The sequence below is a fragment of the Erythrolamprus reginae genome, chromosome 10 (genome assembly GCF_031021105.1).
Source record: "Erythrolamprus reginae isolate rEryReg1 chromosome 10, rEryReg1.hap1, whole genome shotgun sequence".
NCBI classification, from domain to species: domain Eukaryota; kingdom Metazoa; phylum Chordata; class Lepidosauria; order Squamata; family Dipsadidae; genus Erythrolamprus; species Erythrolamprus reginae.
Window position 1 is genome coordinate 22,915,347 of NC_091959.1, and position 21,291 is coordinate 22,936,637.

At 41.1% G+C, this 21,291-nt stretch overlaps 1 protein-coding gene across 2 annotated transcripts in view; it reads left to right on the forward strand.

Moving 5' to 3' along the window:
- ACAN (aggrecan) overlaps nucleotides 1-20,607 on the forward strand; it is a 92,307-nt gene extending 71,700 nt beyond the window's left edge. For both annotated transcript variants that reach the window (XM_070762966.1, XM_070762968.1), the window contains 5 exons: nucleotides 2,450-2,608; nucleotides 6,916-6,998; nucleotides 7,407-7,551; nucleotides 10,272-10,454; nucleotides 19,075-20,607. In XM_070762966.1, the coding sequence (XP_070619067.1) occupies nucleotides 2,450-2,608; nucleotides 6,916-6,998; nucleotides 7,407-7,551; nucleotides 10,272-10,454; nucleotides 19,075-19,151 (647 nt within the window). In that variant the 3' untranslated portion in view covers nucleotides 19,152-20,607. The remainder of the gene's footprint in view (nucleotides 1-2,449; nucleotides 2,609-6,915; nucleotides 6,999-7,406; nucleotides 7,552-10,271; nucleotides 10,455-19,074) is intronic.
- Nucleotides 20,608-21,291: the final 684 nt, after the last annotated feature.

Sequence of the window (21,291 nt, forward strand, 5' to 3'; positions counted from 1 at the left end):
GTCATTAAATTAATCTGGCTTCCCCATTGACATTAGTATCAGGATCAGGATCAGGATCAGTATTAGTATTAGACTCAGGGCAGCTCACAAAATATGGTACAAAAAACAATATGTATACAAATCTGATTATTTAAAACTATACGGAAAGATCCCATTACATTAAAAAGCAGTCAATTAACTCAGTCACATCCACACATAACATTTAATGATCAGAGAAGGGGGGGGCATGGTCTAGCTCCCCCATGCCTGATGAGATAGGTGCGTCTTAAGGCTCTTGCAAAAGGCGAGGAGGGTGGTGGCAGTGTGAATCTCTGGAGGGAGATGATTCCAGAGGGCCGGGGGGCCACCACAAAGAAGGCTCTTCCCCTAGGTCCCGACAGACAACATTGTCTGGCCGACAGGACCTGGAGAAGGCCAACTCTGTGGGACCTAATCGGCCGCTGGGATTTATGCGGCAGAAGGCGGTCCTGTTTATGCTTGTCAGAAGGTCACAAAAGATGACCATATGACTCCAGGACATTGCAACAGAGAGGGGCGGCATACAAATCAAATCAAATCAAATCAAATCAAATAAAATAAGTAAGTAAGTAAGTAAGTAAGTAAGTAAGTAAGTAAGTAAGTAAGTAAGTAAGTAAATAAATAAATAAATAAATAAATAAATAAATAAATAAATAAATAAATAAATAAATAAATAAGAGTCAGCCACCAAGGGTCTGAATTTTGATCACTTAACCAGGGGGATGCTGAATTGGTTGAACAGTAAGTGTGGAAAAATGATCATAAATCACTTTTTTTTTCCATTTCAAACGGTCATTAAATGAACTGTTGTAAGTTGAGGACCACCTGTATTTTTTATTTTATTGTATTTATTTGTACCACGGTGAATTCAGGGGGAAAAGTTTTGAAGAGTCAGTGCTAAAAAACACTTCTCGGTGTCTCAGATGTACTTAAGATGTATATATTAGGTCCTTCATCTGGTCTACGACAAAAGGGTACTTATTTTTAGAAGTAGAAAATAAGGAGGAGAGAAAACCTGTACTTATTCTGTTCTACTTGGCATTAATAATGTTACGTTTGTGTTCCTCATTCGTCTTTCCTTACAAAAGGGTTCCTATTCATTTGTCTCTCTCATAAAAAACGTAGACTCATCTCTGACTTCTAAGATACTTGGAGACAAAATCAAATATATTGAGATGTCTCCATTTATGGCTTCAGAACAAAATCAGAAGTTTTATTTATTCAAAATGACAAGGACGCAATGCAAAGTTCAGAAGAGAAGGATTTAGGGGTCATGATTTCTGACAGTCTCAAAATGGGTGAGCAGTGTGGTCAGGTTGTAGGAAAAGCAAGTAGGATGATTGGCTGCATAACTAGAGGTATAACAAGCAGGAAGAAGGAGATTGTGATCCCCTTATATAGAGCGCGGGTGAGACCACATTTGGAATACTGTGTTCAGTTCTGGAGACCTCACCTACAAAAAGATATTGACAAAATTGAAGGACTACAAGAATGGTGGAAGGTCTTAAGCATAAAACGTATCAGGAAAGACTTCATGAACTCCATCTGTATAGTCTGGAGGACAGAAGGGAAAGGGGGGACATGATCGAAACATTTAAATATGTCAAAGGGTTAAATAAGGTTCAGGAGGGAAGTGTTTTTAATAGGAAAGTGAACCCAAAAACAAGGGGACACAATCTGAAGTTAGTTGGGGGAAAGATCAAAAGCAATGTGAGAAAATATTATTTCACTGAAAGAGTAGTAGATCCTTGGAACAAACGTCCAGTAGACGTGGTTGGTAAATCCACAGTAACTGAATTTAAGCATGCCTGGGATAAACATATATCCATCCTAAGATAAAATACAAAAAATAGTATAAGGGCAGACTAGATGGATCATGAGGTCTTTTTTCTGCCGTCAATCTTCTATGTTTCTATGTCACATAAACTGATAAAATGCATATATATAACAGCATAAAACTTTAGGTGCCCTTTGTGTGTGAGAAAATGCATAGGAAGGCACAATTAAAGCCACAGGCACATGGAACTGATTTTTAAAATTTCATATTCCTCCTTAAGGAAATTGTAGGGATTAATTTGTTCATAAGATGTATCAAGTTATACACGACTAAAGAATATCATGCAGGTGTTTTTTTTTTACTAGTTCATAATCAGAATGTTTCCTTGGATAGAAGCTCTATAGATATACGGTAAAACACTTTTTTCCATCCATTTTGACAGTTCTAATAAACTCTTCAGTACCCTTTACTTTAAGTGATGACATTCATTGGCAAGAAATCAATAATTGTTGGGTTTTGGAAAAGAATCAGGTAAGTTTTACACAACCTCCGTCAAGACTCCATCAAATTTTCTACAGAGAGATTTGGAAGGGGTTAAGTGTCACTCTCTGCTTTGATTCTTCTTCATGTGATATTTTTTGTGTTCATGTCTAGATCTGGCAGAATGTGAAACAGGCTGGACTAAATTTCAAGGTAACTGCTACAAGCATTTTGAAGAGAAACTTAACTGGATGGAGGCAGAAAAACTATGCCGAAGACATCAATCCCACCTGAGCAGTATCATCACACCTGAAGAGCAAGAATTTGTGAACAGTAAGTATGACAACTTGACATCTCTTTAAAAAAATAAAAACACCCCCAAACCAATGGACTTCTAGGATTACAACACTGATACACTATTTGTTTGTTTGTTTGATTGATTGATTGATTGATTGATTGATTTATATTCCGCCCCTCTCCGAGGATTTGGGGCAGCTTACAATATATATAGTTTATATATAGTATGTATATAGGATACAGTACTGATTCTAAATTTCACTTACAAGAGAAGCTGGTTGTCTAGATAAATTGACTTTTCATGGCTCAGCCTTTAAGTGGCATATTTTAATAGACTGCACCAGTTATTATCATGAACTGTAGTGTACAAACACAACTGTGTTAAATCCAAATATTTCAGCCGGCAGAGCCACAAGTTAATCTACTGATATTAACCTTCAAAATACCATTAGAATCCACAGAAATGTCAAATAATTTAGCCCTGATCAAATGATCCAACTTTATATTCCTTCCTTTTGTGCTTCACAATCTTAGTCTTTGATTCATTCCAGTTGTGTCGCAGGACTTGGTATTTCATCATTCTTTGATATTCCAAAACATCTTCAGAAGTTTTAGCAAGCTACTTTCTGGGCATTATGCAGGATTCCTTGTTATAACTGCTGATTGTTCTTTTCTTGATTTATCTCTTGTATTTCCATTTCAGTAATCTTTTCAGGAGTATTATATTCCAAATTTTCAAATTCTATTTCAAGTAGAAGTTTAATATTTTATTCATGTTCTAATCCACCCAAAGTACTCAATAAATAATTGGGTGCATTGTAAATGTACAAAGTATATAACCATTCAGTTGATATTCAGTAATGATATTCAGACAGGCTAAATTAGACTAGAATAGACTATAGATTCTTAAACGGTGATATATATATATATAAATTGCTGGCAGTCTCTGCTACTTTTATATAAGTTATTTATTTTATTTACTATTGAAAATTGAAGCATGTACAATTTCGGGGAGGGGGGAATCGTAAATTCATCATTGATAACAAATTTGGGCTTTTGTGTCTTGCATTCATTTCATCATTTTTTCTCCTTGGTTTTTTCAGTCTATTTGAATGTTGCTTATTGAATTAATAATATTTTCACTTTAGAAATAAAAACAGCATGGAACTTTGATAGATCGCTAAAGTAGCCAAAATAGTTGGATGTGTTCATTCTATATTAACATTGATCAAGCAGCAAAACATGCATTTTGGATCTTAATTTTTTTATTTTAAAAAGAGTGTGACACAAACTTGATAATAAGATGAGAGGCTGCCAAATCTCTTATATCAGTGTTTTCCAACCTTGGCAACTTGAAGATATTTGAATGCTGGCTAGGGGATTCTGGGAGTTGAAGTCCAAATATCTTCAAGTTGCCAAGGTTGGGAGACACTGTCTTACATGAAGGAAATATATAAGCCATAGAAGTCCAGTTAAAACTTCATAATTATCAAGTAGATTAGATTTAGAGAAATCAGTAATTTCTAAGTAAAGTCTAACAGGACAGTTTCCCAAAATATATTATCAAAATTATCAAAAAAAGAGAAAATAAAATAGCTAGTAGTTTATAATAAAATATGCCAGAAATGTTACGAATATCTGCATTTGACCTTGCAACTGATTTTTTTGTTAAAATTGGCCATTGTTTTTAGGTACTTTAGTATACATTTGGGCTATATGACATTGTATGAGGATGCCAGGTTTTTTTTCCTCTATTTTAAAAAAAACCCATACAATTTAAAGAGACCTTTCATTTCTTGGTAACAAAAAAAAATGGACCCTATTAGAAAACTATTTGATAGGAATGTAATGGTGTACTAGAGGTCTGTAAATCATTCACGGTGTAATTTGGATTTTCAAATGGATTCAAAGACCTGACTTGACCTAATTCAGACTTCGGAAATAATTTGGTACAAGTACTTTTCACCATATGCGAAAGGTCCCCTGAATTGTCAATTAAGATCCAAATCAAATCAAAGGCATCTGATTTGAAGCTTCAGATCAATTCATATTCCAGTTGACTAATTGCATTTCTAAACTGATGGTTTGCAGCTGGTAAGAACAGCTAGAATCTTCCATCTGGACATTCAACACCCAACCATCCACCTTATAAAAGGCAGCTTGATGTGCCTCTAAGACTGAGTCTTTTTATCATTGTTCCCAGTCTGTGGTGCTCATTATTCATCTGTTCAAATTCTTGCCAATGCTGAAGTGTAAAATGAAAATCTTGTTTGAACAAACCAGTGTTAATCATCATTGATTTTGCTGGGAGAAAATCAATATTTTACAGGGATCCATAGTAGTATTTGAATACTCATAGGGGAAAAAAATGAAACTATTTCAAGAAAATAAGTAACGGCTGAAGATAGACATAATTAGTATTACCACAGTTTTATCGCTGGGCAAGTCATTGCTCTTTAGGCCTAGAGAAAGGGAGAAAGTCATTATTATTATTATTTTTAATTAATTTTTAACAAGTTTAATATACACACAACATAAAACAGTGCATAGTGAAATGTGCCCTCCACCCCGACAGACACACATACCCCACCACCAATCGGGGATGTTTCTTATATAATCCACTTTGACCCAAGAGCAATATATCTATTTACATATTTCCAATTTATTTCTTATAGCTTGGTCTCGGATTCTACTCATCATATATCGTCTTACCTTGTCCCACCGTCCCATCAGTTGTCTCAATTCAGTTTCATTATCCAAATTTATCCCTTTATCCATAATTTCAAACTGAATATGGTCCACCATGTACCTATACCAATTTTGCATTGTCCATTTTGTCGCATCCTTCCAACCCAAAACTATTACCGGCTGAGCACTTTCTATTGCTGCTTGTTTTATTTCTCTAAATTCTCCCATCGCATTGCTTTTAACTAGTACTGCCATTTCCTTAGTGATTGTCCATTGTATATTTAGCATTCTATTGATGTCCCCTTGCACTTTTTGCCAAAATTCCTGCACTATTAGGCATTCCCAAAACATATGCATAATTCAATTCAATTCAATTTATTAGATTTGTATGCCGCCCCTCTCCGAAGACTCCTTTATCTTGACACCCATGCGAACAAATACCAAATGACAAATAAGTCATTATTTTAAGAAAGAAATCTTACTCAGTCTTACTTATCCAAGGAGGCTCAGGCTATGACACACAATTATCCCCGTTTATTTATTCGTTCTATCTCTCTGTAGTCCTTGAAAGAGGCTTTCCTGAGAAGGCAACCAATTTAAGTTTAAGTTTAAGTTTAAGTTTAAGTTTAAGTTTAAGTTTAAGTTTAAGTTTAAGTTTAAGTTTAAGTTTAAGTTTAAGTTTAATCAGATTTGTATGCCGGCCCTCTCCGCAGACTCGGAGAGTGAGCTTCTTGAAATGACTGGAGTTTATTCTGCCATAGCTGGCAGACAAGGAAAATACTGTAAGGTCATATGTGGTTAGAAGAAAAATCCAACCATTCCATGTTTAGGCTAGAAGAAAGGAAATGGCCAATTACTTCTTTATGGCTGTTGTGAGTGTTGTGAGTCCACCTCAGGGCATGTCAGATTCTGAGGAGGATGATCCAGGCCCCTCTGGATACCCTGGATCAGGGGCTTTGCCAGTTGAAGGCAGAAAGTGACTTGAATGAGCCTGAGGGGGCTGATGTGATATTGGGTGAGTTGTCCCAGTCAGACAGTGAGGAAGACATGTTAGTGGGAAACAATTGGATAAATCCTCGCTATTGAAGAATGCTTCGAAGGCGAGAGGAGCTCCAGAGTAAAAGGTATTAATTCTCAGCCTTAGCTCTTTGAGGTGTGATGTCACTTCCAGGAAATATAAAGGATTGTGGAGAATGGGGTGTGGAGTCTCAACGCCATTCTTTGGAAGAGACATAAAAATGAGGGTGTGCTGGAATAAAGCTTTAAAACCATGATTCTTGCTTCAAACCTGTCGTCTCGGTTGAACGCTGTGCTGGGAAATGCTTTGGTAAGAAGCTTTGGATTCAAAAGCAAGGAGATGCTTCAGAGTCTGTAGATGCATGCCACAGCATCTCTCGGTAACTCCTTAAACCTTGAATATCTCTTCCAGGGATCCTTGTGCAAACTCAAGAGACAGATGTGCAGTACTGGAGAAATATAAAGCTGCTTTAAAGAACTGTAGGCAGTTTGGGTGTTTCCAAAGCACCTTTTTGCATTGAATTTTAAGTGCTCCTTAGTTTAGTTTGAAACTTAGGCTCAAAATCCGGAGAGTCATCATCTGTCTCCAAATAAACCAGCATTCCATGTTAATTTTTATTTCTCTCTGTGTTATCTAGACAATGCACAGAACTACCAGTGGATTGGGCTAAGTGACCGAGCTGTAGAAGATGACTTTCGCTGGTCTGATGGACATTCTCTTGTAAGTTAAACTCTGTAAGGTATCAAACATGGAGATGTTTCTGGACTGTTGGAAAAGCAATGCTTCAGAAATCCAAAAATCCAACAGGGTTCCCATCCATTTGAGGAGTGCCCATTCGAGAAAACACTTCATGGACAAGATGAAGTATGGGAAACAGCTGTGGTTGTAGCATGGATACAAATCACTTTTCATACTTGAGAAATATATTACCCAAGTCTCCAGGTCTTCCTAGAATAATCCAAAGTCTTAGAGACAGCCTTGTGGAAAAGCGGCAACTGTTTCTAACTTTTATTTTTAAATGGAGAACTGTGAAAGGTCTATTGATTTTGTCCCTTCTCCCCTTGACCCCCCCCCCTTCCTTCATCTGGCTCTCTGTTTTACTCCAGATCTTTTTCTCTCTCTCCTTAGCAATATGAGAACTGGAGACCTAACCAGCCGGATAACTTTTTTTCCAAAGAGGAAGATTGCGTGGTAATGATCTGGCATGAGAAGGGTGAATGGAATGATGTGCCATGCAATTACCACCTCCCATTCACTTGCAAGAAAGGAACAGGTGAGGCTCAATGTCCTCTTCTGAAGGGCTCAAATCTCTATCAGGCAGTCCAAGATTATGGCTGCAAAAGGCTTGAATCTCAGCGGTCAAGATCCTAAGAAGAATAGAATGAAATAGAATAAAATAGAATAGAGTTGAGTAGAATAGAATAGAATAGAATAGAATAGAATAGAATTCTTTATTGACCAAGTATGATTGGACACACAAGGAATTTGTCTTGGTGCATATGCTCTCAGTGTACATAAAAGAAAATATAGATTTGTCAAGAATCATGAGGTACAACACTTAATGATTGTCATAGGGGTCAAATAAGCAAAGGGGAAGCAATCAATATTAATAAAAATCTTAAGGATACAAGCAACAAGTTACAGTCATACAGTCCTAAGTGGGAGGAAATGGGTGATAGAAATGATGAGAAAAAACTAGTAGAAATAGAAGTGCAGACATAATAAAAAAGTTTGACAGTGTTGAGGGAATTATTTGTTTAGCAGAGTGATGGCATTCGGGGAAAAACTGTCCTTGTGTCTAGTTTGTCTTGATGTGCAGTGCTCTGTACCGACGTTTTGAGTGTAGGAGTTGAAACAGTTTATGTCCAGAATGCGAGGGGTCAGTAAATATTTTCACCGCCCTCTTTTTGACCGCTGCAATATATAGGTCCTCAATGGAAGGCAGATTGGCAGCAATTGTTTTTTTCTGCAGAATAGAGTAGTAAGCCCCTGTCAGGACTGAGCAATGATTAAGAGCACTAAGCAGTGAAGCAAGACTCGGGGAAAGACATGGCAGATCCAAGGACAGGCTGTCCCAGCAGCTGAAAATGAAATATTGAAAGCTACTGGCCCTCTTCCAAGTGCAACACATGCTAATCATAACCAGTTGGTAGAAAACAGGCCCCTTTGGAAGCAATAATTCACTCTAAGGATATTGCTATAAGTGCTACACTCAGGAGGCTCTTCATTTGGACCTCTCCAGGGTACATGCATTGTTCAGGTACAATTCTCTGCACATATTTAAGCCTGTTTAGTGCCTGGACTGAGCTCTGTTCTTCTTTCTGGGACAGGAGTAGGCAAAGTTGGTCCTTCTATGACTTGTGAACTTCAACTCCCAGAATTCCTGAGACAATCATGCTAGCTCAGGAATCCTGGGAGATGAAGTCCACATGTCATAGAAGAGCCAACTTTGCCTATCCCTGTTCTGGGAGGACAGTTTGGGAAGATCATAATCCATGTCTCCTGGAGTTAGTAAAGAAAGGTCATAGCGAGGATTCCGGTGGTAATTATCCTAGCGGTGCGTGCTGTGGGAATGGGCTCTGGACCCACAGCATGAATTTCTGCAGTTGTGTTCAGGGTGTTGTGAGTGCTCCTTGTCCACCTCAGGTCATGTCAGATTCTGAGGAGGATGAGCCAGGCCCTTTTGGATACCCTGGGCCAGAGGGGTTGCCAGGTGATGCAGAGAGTGAGAGTGAGTGAAAAAGTGACCTGAGTGAAACTGAAGAACCACTAGAGGGGGCTGATATGACAATGGGAGAGTGGTCCAAGTCAGAGGATGAGGAAGACATTAGAATGGATAGTCAGGGGATAGATCCTCAATATAGGAGATTGCTGAGAAGGCAAGAGGAGTTACATAGTAAAAGGTAGTCTTAGCCTCTTTGTGATGTGATGCCACTTCCAGGCAGTCTAAAAGCAAAGGATTTGGGGTAATTTTGTTTAATATAATCCTTTGCATGAGTGATATTCTCATGTTTTACTACTCAATTTTAGCATATTCTACTGCATTTTAACTTATTTATCAAAATTCCCTTTATTTTATCCAATTTTATTGTATTTTAACCAGTTGCAGTTCTATGATGACCGATGTGGTGCCTGTTTTTGCTTTGATATGGTTGATTGACTAATCAAATAAAGTTGATTGTTGTTGTTGGGTAATTGGATGTGGGGTTTCAACGCCGTTCATGAAAGAGTTTTTAGAGTGAGGTCAACCTTGAGCCTGGTGAGATTTGAACTGCCAAATTGCAGGCAGCCGGTAGACAGCATAAGTAGCCTGCAGTACTGCACTCTAAGCACTGCGCCACCATGGTTGTAATATCTTCTTAATGTATTTTATAACAAAGTCACATTGTTCTTACCACTGACTCAATCCCCACTGGAGTACCTTATCACTTCAAGGTTGCCATGATATTTTGGTATACAGCTAAATATCCTGTTTGCCTTCAGGTGGCAAGATCAGATTTTTAAAAGGTACAATGCATTTGTGGAAAGGTCAGTGGGCCAAACCACAATTCAAAAACAAGTCCAGAGATTAAGGCACAAGCATATAAAATTACAATTTTCAAGGTTAAGCAGCAAAGTGTTATCCAGTGGAAATAAAAGTCATATTTTCCAGGAAACTAAGATGGTCTAGAGCAGTGTTTCCCAACCTTGGCAACTTGAAGATATCTGGACTTCAACTCCCAGAATTCCACAGCCAGCGAATGCTGGCTGGGGAATTCTGGGCGTTGAAGTCCAGATATCTTCAAGTTGCCAAGGTTGGGAAACACTGCTCCAGAGTCCGGACACAAAGTCATATTGATATTATACATTTTCAAGTTTTGACTGTATTTATATGGCCTGGTGCATTCTGATTATCAGAAATTATAATTACAGGAGCAGCCAGGAGCATCCTGTTGGCTGAGTAAGGCTTTGAGCAGAAAACAATTTGAAAAATGTCCTTTTTTTCCCTACCAGTGGCCTGTGGAGAGCCTCCTGCGGTTGAGAATGCCAGGCACTTTGGCAAGAAGAAAGACCGCTATGAGATCAACGCTATGGTGCGCTACCAGTGCAACAAAGATTACATACAGCGCCATGTGCCCATCATCCGATGCCAATCAAACGGGCAGTGGGAAGAGCCCTGGATAGTCTGTATAGACCGTACGTAAGGTTTTCTGATGAACTTTCAGCATTTGTACCCTTTCCCTTATAACCCATAGAGGGAGGATTTAGCAGCCCAAATAGAGAGTGGTGCGGTGGCCTAGAGGTGGAGCTCTCGCCTTGCAATCAGGAGGCTGGGAGTTCAATCCTAGGTAGAGGCAGATATTTCACTCTCTGGGCACACTATATTTCTGCTGAACAAAACTCCTCAATGGTGACAGGAAGGGCAACCAGCCATTAAACACTCTGCTAGCTCCATTCAGTTGCCTAGACTCCATCCTGCAAGGGATTATGGGATTGTTAAAAGATGATGATTATGATGATGATAGCAGCCCAAATGAAATTTTACAGTAATATTTATTCAACTGAATTAGATATATACATGATGTTATATTGATTAATTTAACTGTCTAGGACTGTATCACCTACGGCCAATAAGGGCCCACAGAGTTGGTCTCCTCCAGGTCCCGTCTGCCAAACAATGTCGATTGGTGGTGCCACGGGGAAGGGCCTTCTCTGTGGCAGCTCCAGCCCTTTGGAACCAACTGCCTAAAGCGATTCACACTATCCACACAAAGCCGTTAAGACCTGGCTTTTTTGGCGGTCCTGGGACCATGAATGAATGACTGAATGTTTGAGTGTTATTAACAGGGTTAATTGAGCTGGTTTTTTAAATATTTTATGCGGATATTGTAAATTTTTGTGTTGTTTTTTTTGCATGTTGTTAGCCACCCAGAGTCCACTGGAGTTGGGTGACATATAAATCTTGTAAACTAAACTAGCCAACTAGTATGCAACAATCTATATTAATGTAGGTTTTTCTGGATTCAAAAAAATAAGTGGGAGTAAAGTTTGGGCATTATTTGCCTGGACAACTCAGGAGAAAATCAAGCAGAAAAAGCAATGTTGTCTTTCCTCATGATAGAATTAGAGCCACAACAGAGTCCTTGTTTTTCTCTATCCTGTTCACACTATTTGTATGAACTACCTGAAGGTAAAGGTAAAGGTGTTGCTCTCGCACCTACGTGTAGTACGTTCTGACTCTAGGACAGTGGTTCTCAACCTGGGGGTCAGAACCCCTTTGGGGGGGTCGAACAACCGTTTCACAGGGGTCGCCTAAGACCATGGAGGGGGGAGATAAATTCCCATGGTGTTAGGAACTAAAGCTTCTCTTCTGGCGCTTTGCAACATATTTTTAAAATCTGACCAATCAGGCGTTAACAGTGGGGGTGTCCCTCTGATCTTCCTGCCAATCAGCTTGAAGCTCTGTTGGGAGAATTGGCGCTCGACTTATGGTTGGGGGTCACCACAACATGAGGAACTGTATTAAGGGGTCGCAGTATTTGAAAGGTTGAGAACTAGTGATGGGCGAACCCAACGGTGTTCAAGTTCGGCAAGTTTGGACGGACTTTATGCAAAATTCGGCCAAACCCGAACCCGAACCCAAATGGGGAATCCCACCAAGAGATTCCGGGGGCGGAGCTTTGATGTCACATATACCGGCAGGTTGCTAAGGATGCCAAGGTGATCACTTCCTGGATTCCATGGAATCCAGGAAGTGATCACCTTGGCGTCCTTAACAACCTGCCGGTGACGTCAAGGATCTGCCCCCAGAATCTCTTCATGGGAGGGATTCCCCAGCTCCTTCAAAGGAAGGTCTTCACGTAAAAATAAACATTGTTATTTGTACGAAAAAGGACGCCTCAGCGGCACTGCATACAAAGGGCGGTCCTTTCACATAAAAATAAACAACCTGCCAGTGACATCAAAGTTCCGAACACTGAACGCAACCCCGAACTTTGCCTGAAGTTTCAAAACATTTCAGGTTCGTGTTCGGCATACGAAATACCGCAAAAATTCAGTACGGACCCAAATTGTGTGGGTTCGGTTCGCCCATCACTATTGAGAAACACTGCTCTAGAGCAGTGTTTCTCAACCTTAGCAACTTGAAGATATTTGGACTTCAACTCCCAGAATTCCCCAGCCTGGGAGTTGAAGTCCAGATATCTTCAAATTGCCAAGGTTGGAAAACACTGCTCTATGGGGTGGGTGCTCATTTCTGTTTCTAAGCCAGAGCTGTCTGATAACAATTCCATGGTCATGTGTCCGATACGACTAAAGGCACACACAATACTGTTACCTTCCCACCAAAAGTGGTCCCTATTGTGAGTGGTGGGCTTCTATGGGAACGGTCAGGAATGCAGTTCTGGTAGCCAAATTTGGAGCTCCACCCCAGAGCACCCAATTTGCACTGAAAGATGTTGAAACAAAATGCATAAGCCCACAGTGTGGTAGTAAAAATTTTGGTAGCCCGTCACTGCCTATTTTTCTACTTGCATTTTTTACATGTTTTCAAACTGCTAACTGGAACAAGTAAAGGGAGCTCACTCTGTTACACGGCGCTGGGGATTCGAACCGTTCAACTGCTGGCCCTTTCTGATCGAGAAGCCCAGTGTCTTAGCCACGGAGCCACCGCATTCCCCCCAAACCACCTACTCGTTTGAAATGTCCTTTTAATTAGGAGGGAAATCCCTGAAAAGCTTTCCGCAAACGAGATTGAAAACCTGCTTTCAATTAAGACAATGCCTGTGCGGCTACAAAAACGTCCCTTGTGTACCAGGTTTCTCTCCTAGCTCTTCTTTGCTCGTTAGCAACGATCGGATGATTGATTCTAACATTCAAGCCACCACACTGAACCTCTACCACTATATGGGGAAATGCTCTTGACAGTAGCTTTTTAAAAAATAATCTTTAATGTGTATTTACATTAAAAAGGGAAAGAGAAGAATAAATTACATAACATAACAGGGATGGCAGGTTTACAAAAACAGAAAAAATGAGGGAAAAGGGGAAAAAAGAATTGAGAATAAAGAAGTTAGAGAAGAAGAAAGAAAAAAAGAAAAGGAGGTAGATTTGGGGGGGGGAGTGGGGGAGAGATGTGTCAATTATATGGCTGACACTTCAGTATTATACCACCTCTGGTTTCAAATAGGTACTAGGAGTACGTCTCCCCGCATAAAATGAAGAAATAGAATTAGTAAAAGTTAATACACTGCTCAAAAAAATAAAGGGAACACTTAAACAGAATATAACTTCAAGTAAATCAAACTTCTGTGAAATCAAACTTAGGAAGCAACACCGATTAACAGTCAATTTCACATGATGTAGTGCAAATGGAATAGTTGTGCAAATGAAATATTCAATGTGAATATTTCATTCTTTCAGATGTAGGATGTGTTATTTGAGTGTTCCCTTTTTTTTTGAGAAGTATAAATTAATAGTGATTAAATAGTATGCGTAATTTGTCTGTAGAGTTGATATCAGGGGTTATGGTTCATAGAATTTGATGTTTGTCTTCAGGATGTCATGGTCAATATCTTTTGGGACATAAACTGTAAACTATAAAACCCCATGTCTGCGGAGAGGTGTGGCATACAAATCTAATAAATTATTATATAACGGCGTCCTCCTCGATCCACAGCTCACATTAGAGAAACATCTTTCAGCTGTGGCAAGGGGGGCATTTGCCCAGGTTCGCCTGGTGCACCAGTTGCGGCCCTATCTGGACCGGGACTCACTGCTCACAGTCACTCATGCCCTCATCACCTCAAGGTTCGACTACTGTAATGCTCTCTACATGGGGCTACCTTTGAAAAGTGTTCGGAAACTTCAGATCGTGCAGAATGCAGCTGCAAGAGCAATCATGGGCTTCCCAAGATATGCCCATGTTATACCAACACTCCGCAGTCTGCATTGGTTGCTGATCAATTTCCGGGCACAATTCAAAGTGTTGGTTATGACCTATAAAGCCCTTCATGGCATCGGACCAGAATACCTCCGGGACCGCCTTCTGCCGCACGAATCCCAGCGACCGGTTAGATCCCACAGAGTTGGCCTTCTCCGGCTCCCGTCGACTAAACAATGTCATTTGGCGGGACCCAGGAAAAGAGCCTTCTCTGTGGCGGCCCCGACCTTCTGGAACCAGCTGCCCCCAGAGATTAGAACTACCCCCACCCTCCTTGCCTTTCGTAAAGTTCTTAAGACCCATCTCTGCCGTCAGGCATGGGGGAACTGACACATCTCTCCCGGGCCTATACAGTTTATACATGGAATGTTTGTTTGCTTTTAATAATGGGGTTTTTAGTGTTTTTTAAATTATTAGATTTGTTCTTACATTGTTCTTGTTATTGTTGTGAGCTGCCCCGAGTCTACGGAAAGGGGCGGCATACAAATCTAATTAATAATAATAATAATAATAATAATAATAATAATAATAATAATATAAAGTTATTTTCATTTGATATCATGTTGAACGGTAAGATTGTTGCTAGATTTTTCTTCTTTTTTAATGGTAGTTAAATTTGGGGAGTTTTTTGAGATAGACAGTGGTACCATTTCTCCCAAGCCTTGTAGCCTTGACAGTAGCTTTTAACATGACCGAAATTACTAATTCAAACATCCCCTAGAAGCTGGACTGCAGGGACTGGCTGGTAAAGGAGCACTGAGCCCTTGAATTCACTAAAGGATTGCCAATAGTTGGCAAGGTCTCCTTGGAGAACATGTGGTCCTCAGCAAAGTTCTATAAATCTTGGGTTTCTCAGAATTGTACAAGAAGAACAGAGAGCAAGTAGAGGAACTCGCAAGACGGGATGAATATAAATTAAAGAGGGGGGTAAAAGTAGTGGCCTCCAAGGGTTTGGAAGGCAACATTTCAGCCCAGCCAACTGGTCAGCGGTAGAAGAATATGAAGTTCCACATGCAAGCTCTCTCTCTCTCTCTCTCTCTTCTCCTTCCTTATTCTCCACATTTCCTGGAATGGTGGTGTAAGCACATAATGCGCCTCGCATGACCACCACCACCCCAAAAAAGTCCCAAAAGATGGATGTACAGAATAAGATTCCAAACTGAAGCAGAAATCGGTTTGGCTAACACATGCAAATATGGCCTTTTGGAGAAGAACGAAAGACAGGAGGTTCTTACTCCACGAGATAAAAGCCTGATCTTCTGATGCAGGGGTTTGTTTTGGACAAGCCAAGAGGCAAAAGAAGAGAGATAGTTCTAAGCTGAGGGACCTGGTCACTTTCCTGCTCAATTCTTGCAGTTTTTCCTTTCTTAAAAAGTTGCACATTCAGGGGTCAACATAAGATTGCTGTTGAATGTCTCTGCACCCTTGAATTATTGTTCACTCCTGATAATATGTCTGGACAAGCTCCTGCAGTATTCCAGGCAAAATTTTGGAGACTGCTTTGCTATTGCCTTCTCCTTCCTGGAGCTGAGAGAGAGGGACTGATGAACGGGATAGGATGGGATCGGATGGAACAGAATAGAATGGAATGGAATGGAATGGAATAGAATAGAATGGAATAGAATAGAATTCTTTATTGGCCAAGTGTAACTGAAAACACAAGGAATTTGTCTTTGGTGCAGAAGCTCTCAGTGTACATAAAAGAAAAGAGACATTCATCAAGAATCATAAGATACAACACTTAATGATAATCATAGGAAACAAATAAGCAATCAAATCATATTAGGAACCAGTCAATATAAATCACAAGGATTCGTGCAACAACGTTACAGACATGCAGTCATAAATGGGAGGAGATGCGTGATAGGAACAATGAGAAGATTAATAGTAATGCATAAAGCATAAGCATAAAACGTATTGGGAAAGACTTCATGGACTCCATCTGTATAGTCTGGACGACAGAAGGGAAAGTGGGGACATGATCGAAACATTTAAATATGTGAAAGGGTTAAATATAGTTCAGGAGGGAAGTGTTTTTAATAGCAAAGTGAACATAAGAACAAGGGGACACAATCTGAGTTGAGTTGGGGGAAAGATCAGAAGCAACGTGAGAAAATATTATTTTAGAGAAAAAGTAGTAGATGCTTGGAACAAACTCCCAGCAAACGTGGTTGGTAAATCCACAGTAACTGAATTTAAACATGTCTGGGATAAACATATGTCCATCCTAAAATAAAATACAGGAAGGGCAGACTAGACGGACCATGAGGTCTTTTTCTGCTGTCAATCTTCTATGTTTCTAAATGCTATTGCTATTGTTATTCTGCCAAAACTAGCAGTTCGAAAGCATGTAAAAATGCAAGTAGAAAAACAGGGACCACCTTTGGAGGGATGGTAACAGCATTCCGTGCACCTTCAATGTTTAGTCATGCCGGCCACATGACCACAGAAACATATTCGGACAGCGGTGACTCTTCAGCTTTGAAACAGAGACTGCCCCCTAGAGTCGGGGATGACTAGAACAGTGATGGCGAACCTTTTTTTCCCTCAGATGCCAAAAGTGCGCACATAACTGTGTGAGGGCCCATACCCATAATCCAAAGCCTAGTGAGGGCGAAAATTACCTCCCCTGCCCCCGGAGGCCCTCTGGAGGCCCGAAACAACCCGTTTCCCAACTTCTGGTGGGCCCAGTAGGCCTGTTTTTCTCCCTCCCCAGGCTCCAGAGGCTTTCCTGGAGCCTGGGGAGGGCAACAATGCTCCCACCCACCTCCGAGGGGCCCTCCAGAAGCTGAAAATGCCCTCCCAGAGCCTCCGGGCGAGCTGAAAATCAGCTGGCCGGTCTGTACATGAGTGCTGGAGCTGAGCTAGGGCAACGGTTGATCTCTCCAGATTCCTAAGAGGTCAATAAGGGTCATACATAAGCGCACTAGAGTGCCTTCCGTCCCCTGTCCTATAGTTTCTCCAAGTTTCTCCTATTGATATATTCTATTCTTATATTTTCACTTCTATTCTTTCTCTAATTATTATTATTATTATTATTATTATTATTATTATTATTATTATTAATTAGATTTGTATGCCGCCCCTCTCCGTAGACTCGGGGTGGCTTACAGCAATAATGAAAACAATGTATAACAAATCTAATATTTAAAATATCTTTTTAAAAAATCTTTTTTAAAAAGCAAGACATACACACAAACATACCATGCATAAACTATATAGGCCCGGGGGAGATGTCTCAATTCCCCCATGCCTGACAGCAGAGGTGGATTTTAAGGTGTTTATGAAAGGAAGGAGGGTGGGGGCAATCCTAATCTCTGGAGGGAATTGCTTCCAGAGGGTCGGGGCCGCCACAGAGAAGGCTCTTCCCCTGGGTCCCGCCAAACGACATTGCTTCATCGACGGGACCCGGAGAAGGCCAACTCTGTGGGACCTAACTGGTCGCTGGGATTCATGCGGCAGAAGGCAGTCCCGGAGATATTCTGGTCCGATGCCATGAAGGGCTTTATAGGTCATAACCAACACTTTGAATTGTGACTAATATATTTTACTCGAGTATATCCTCTATAACCTTCATTGTATATTATTGTGCATTGGACAAAATAAATAAATAAATAAATAAATAAAATAAAATAAAACAGCTTGCGTGCCAGCAGATATGGCTCTGAGTGCCACCTGTATCACCCGTGCCATAGGTTTGCCACCACTGGACTAAGCACATATGTTCTGTCTGGGTGCCCCCAGACTTCAACACCAACTGGAAAAAACAGCCAGACACACTGGTAAAAACAAAGGCACTTTATAGTTTGAAAAATAAACACAGAGAAAAACCTGTTCTTCCCAACAGGCAGGCTATGAGACTTCACAGCAGAGTCCTGATGGCCAGACAATACAGCAGACTTCTTGCTGGCACACCCACCACTGTAGAGAATAAGACCCACACCTTTTCCCCCCAAGGTTTCAGTATTCAAAGTCACAAACCAGAATTCCAAGACGCCAAAGATCACAGCCAGGTCCCAGGACTCCCAAAGATAATACTCCACAAGCCAGGAAGGGTGGGTCTGCCTTTTCAGCCTTTCCAGAGACCACCACACCCAAACCCAGCTGTTGCCTCTTTAGTGCTGAAAGTACCTGGCTAGTTGTCCCCTTCGTTGTGTTGCTCTTCTCTGCCGGAGATCGATGATTGCTTGTGCATTTTCATCTAAGGAATCCAGGCTGCTTGCTGGGGAGAGCTCCCCCTCGGGGGACTCTGCCTGTCCTCCCTCTCCCTCAGCCTGAGATTCCTCCTCCCCGTCTGCCTGAACCTCCTGTTCCTCATCCTCCCCCTCTGAGCAGGAAGCCGGCAGAGGATCAGCCGTTCCCTGAGGGGCCTCAGACGGAATCACAACAAATGCTAACAAGGTTTTCATTTACAAACAACTCCCCTCTCCACCTGGGTCTTTTCCAAACAGCTCTCTTGCTTATCCATGGGCCAGGGACAGGATTCTCTCTAGCAGCGCCTGAGATATGTTTGTGGGAAGGAGGAATGGAGGGACAGGAGGAAGAGAGGACAAAACCTCCCCCCATTCCTGAAAAAAAATGCATTAAGAAATCCCCAACCAACTAATACATCAACTCCCAGGGGTCCAAAAGTAAGAAAAAGCACAATTGTGCAAAAGGATGAAATTTGGCACTGTCGCGCCCTTGCCACGAGCAGCCAGATAAACAAGACGCTGCAGCTTCTGTGTTTTTCCACAGGGGGAGGGAAAGAGAGAGAGAGAGAATTAGTGGGAAGGAAAAAAAACCCTCCTTCCATCCAACCCAGGACAAGCCAGGCCTGTGTAGCCTTCCTTCCCGAGTAACAAGGCCTCCTTTCTTCCCTCTCTCCTCCCACAGCCTCCACCTTTAAACGCAGACTGCACAAGAGGAACTCACGGGCTCGATCGAGGACCAATGGAAAGATGACGGCATGATCCACCCTTCCGAGAGAAAAAGATCGGGGAGCACACAGACAGACAGACAGAGAATTTATGGAACAGTTATATTAACAAAATTGATATATTTTTCATTGTTGTTGCTTTTAAAGGGGGGGGAGTCTCATTATATAAGGAACGGTGTGTGTGTGTATATATATAAAGAAAAAGAACAAAAAAATAAAAGAAAGGAGAGAGTACGGGGAGAAACCCTTTGCAAACTAGGAAGCAGACACGATTCCAGCATACATATATATATATTAAAATAATGATGGTTAGAGCCAAATATCTTTGTGGGGAACAGGGTCAGGGGAGGGTTAACAGAGGGTTAAGTTAAATAATAGATTATCTGGAGGAAGAGGAGGAAGAAGATAGGGGAAAATCCTGATTTTTTTTTTTCAATCTTGCAAGTGGGGTCACTTTTTTAAACCGCAGAGTGGACAAGTCCTTTTTTTAAAAGTCCCCTTTCCAATCTGTCTTTGCATGAAATATAAATGGGGTTGAGCAGGAGCTACAAAGAGGAAGCGAGCAGAAACAGAGGGGGGGAGTTTTGTTAAGGGGAGGGGGGTCAGGAATGCTCTATTTTCCAGCTCTTCCAAAATATATCATCGTGGATGCAAACGGTGAAATTGCTTGTTCATGCCTTTCAATAAATGCAAAAATGGTCAAATCACAGTGTGGGAAATTGCAATTAGCTAGAGCAAATGTAAACAGGTAAGAAGAAAAGTGGGGATGGACCAGGGCAAAACTCCACACCTGACTGCCTTTTTTTTACTTCCAGCCCTTCGTGGTCAGATTCCAGGGGTCCCGAACTCTGCATCTCTTCTGACCCGTTCCCCAGCTCTCCCGTTTTTAATTCTGTAGGAACGGGCCAGAAGCAGGCTGGGCCAAATCATAAAACGACACATCTTCATATACCTATCTTCCTTCTTCTCCTTCTTGCTGTGGTTTTCTTTCCCGGGAACACCTGGGCAGGCGAAAGCAGCTCCCATCCTGAGATGGCGAATTCTCTCTCGCAGGGAACGGTGCAGGGCACTTGAAATTCCCTGCACCTATTTATTTTTTTTTTTAAAGAAATACCTATATGTTATATGCATTGAAAGCAAGAGAGGAAAACCGAGAGGGAGTCGTTTTTAAAACAGTGACTCAAGTGGACTTGCCAATGTCTCAGAGATGCTGGTAGGAGTTCAGCTTTGTATACGATGGAGAAATGGGGGGAATGACTGGGGATTATGGGGTGGTGGGAATACCAGGAAGAGCTTTTTTTTATTTTGCAAAAGAAAAAGCCATCAAGGAAAAGAGCCCCAGGATTTTTATTTTCTTCTCAAGTCCTGTGCACAAAAAAATAAAAATAAAAAAGCAACTCTGGAATGGAAAAACAAAACAAAAGAGAGCCGAGCCCATTGCTGTCAGTGCTATGATGAATCCTTGTACAATAAAAGTTGTTGTAATTTAACTTGGCTTGAGGTGCTGTTTGCATGCACTGGGGGAAGGAGGGAGGTGTATCTTGGATGCACGAGTGTATTTGATGATCGGGGTACGTGGACCACTTGTTGGGCGTGTGGTGCATTGGCCTAGAGGTTTAGCTGTCAACTTATAATCGGGAGGCTGGAAGTTCGATCCTAGGCGGAGATATTTCTCTATCTGGGCACAAGGGAATATATCTGCTGAACATAACTCCACATTGGTGACAAGAAGGGCATCCGGCCAATAAGTACTCATCTCCATTCAGTTGCCCAAACTCCACCTCACAAGGGATTACTGGGTAGCAGTGATAGGCTCTTACAGGTACGGTTAGGTAGGCAGATTTTGAATTTTTGATTTTGAATTTTTTCAAAATCAAGATTTTGAAATTTTTTGCTTCCGCATGTGAAATTGCCGAAATCACACACGAGCATCCCTTGTGAGATATTGTTTCTGAGCATGTGCAGGAAGCACAAAAGGGGCACAAAAATTCAGGAAAAATAGATGGCACTGCCCAACGGACTTGTGAAGATGGTACCGCAGTGGTTGCGTGCAAATTGTGCAATCTGGCAGCCAGTACCGGAATGGAGCCTCCTAACACACCGGTAGGAACCGACCACTGCTTGAAACATAATGTTTCCTGCAATCGGAGGCTGACTTCAATGGTAAGAAAAGT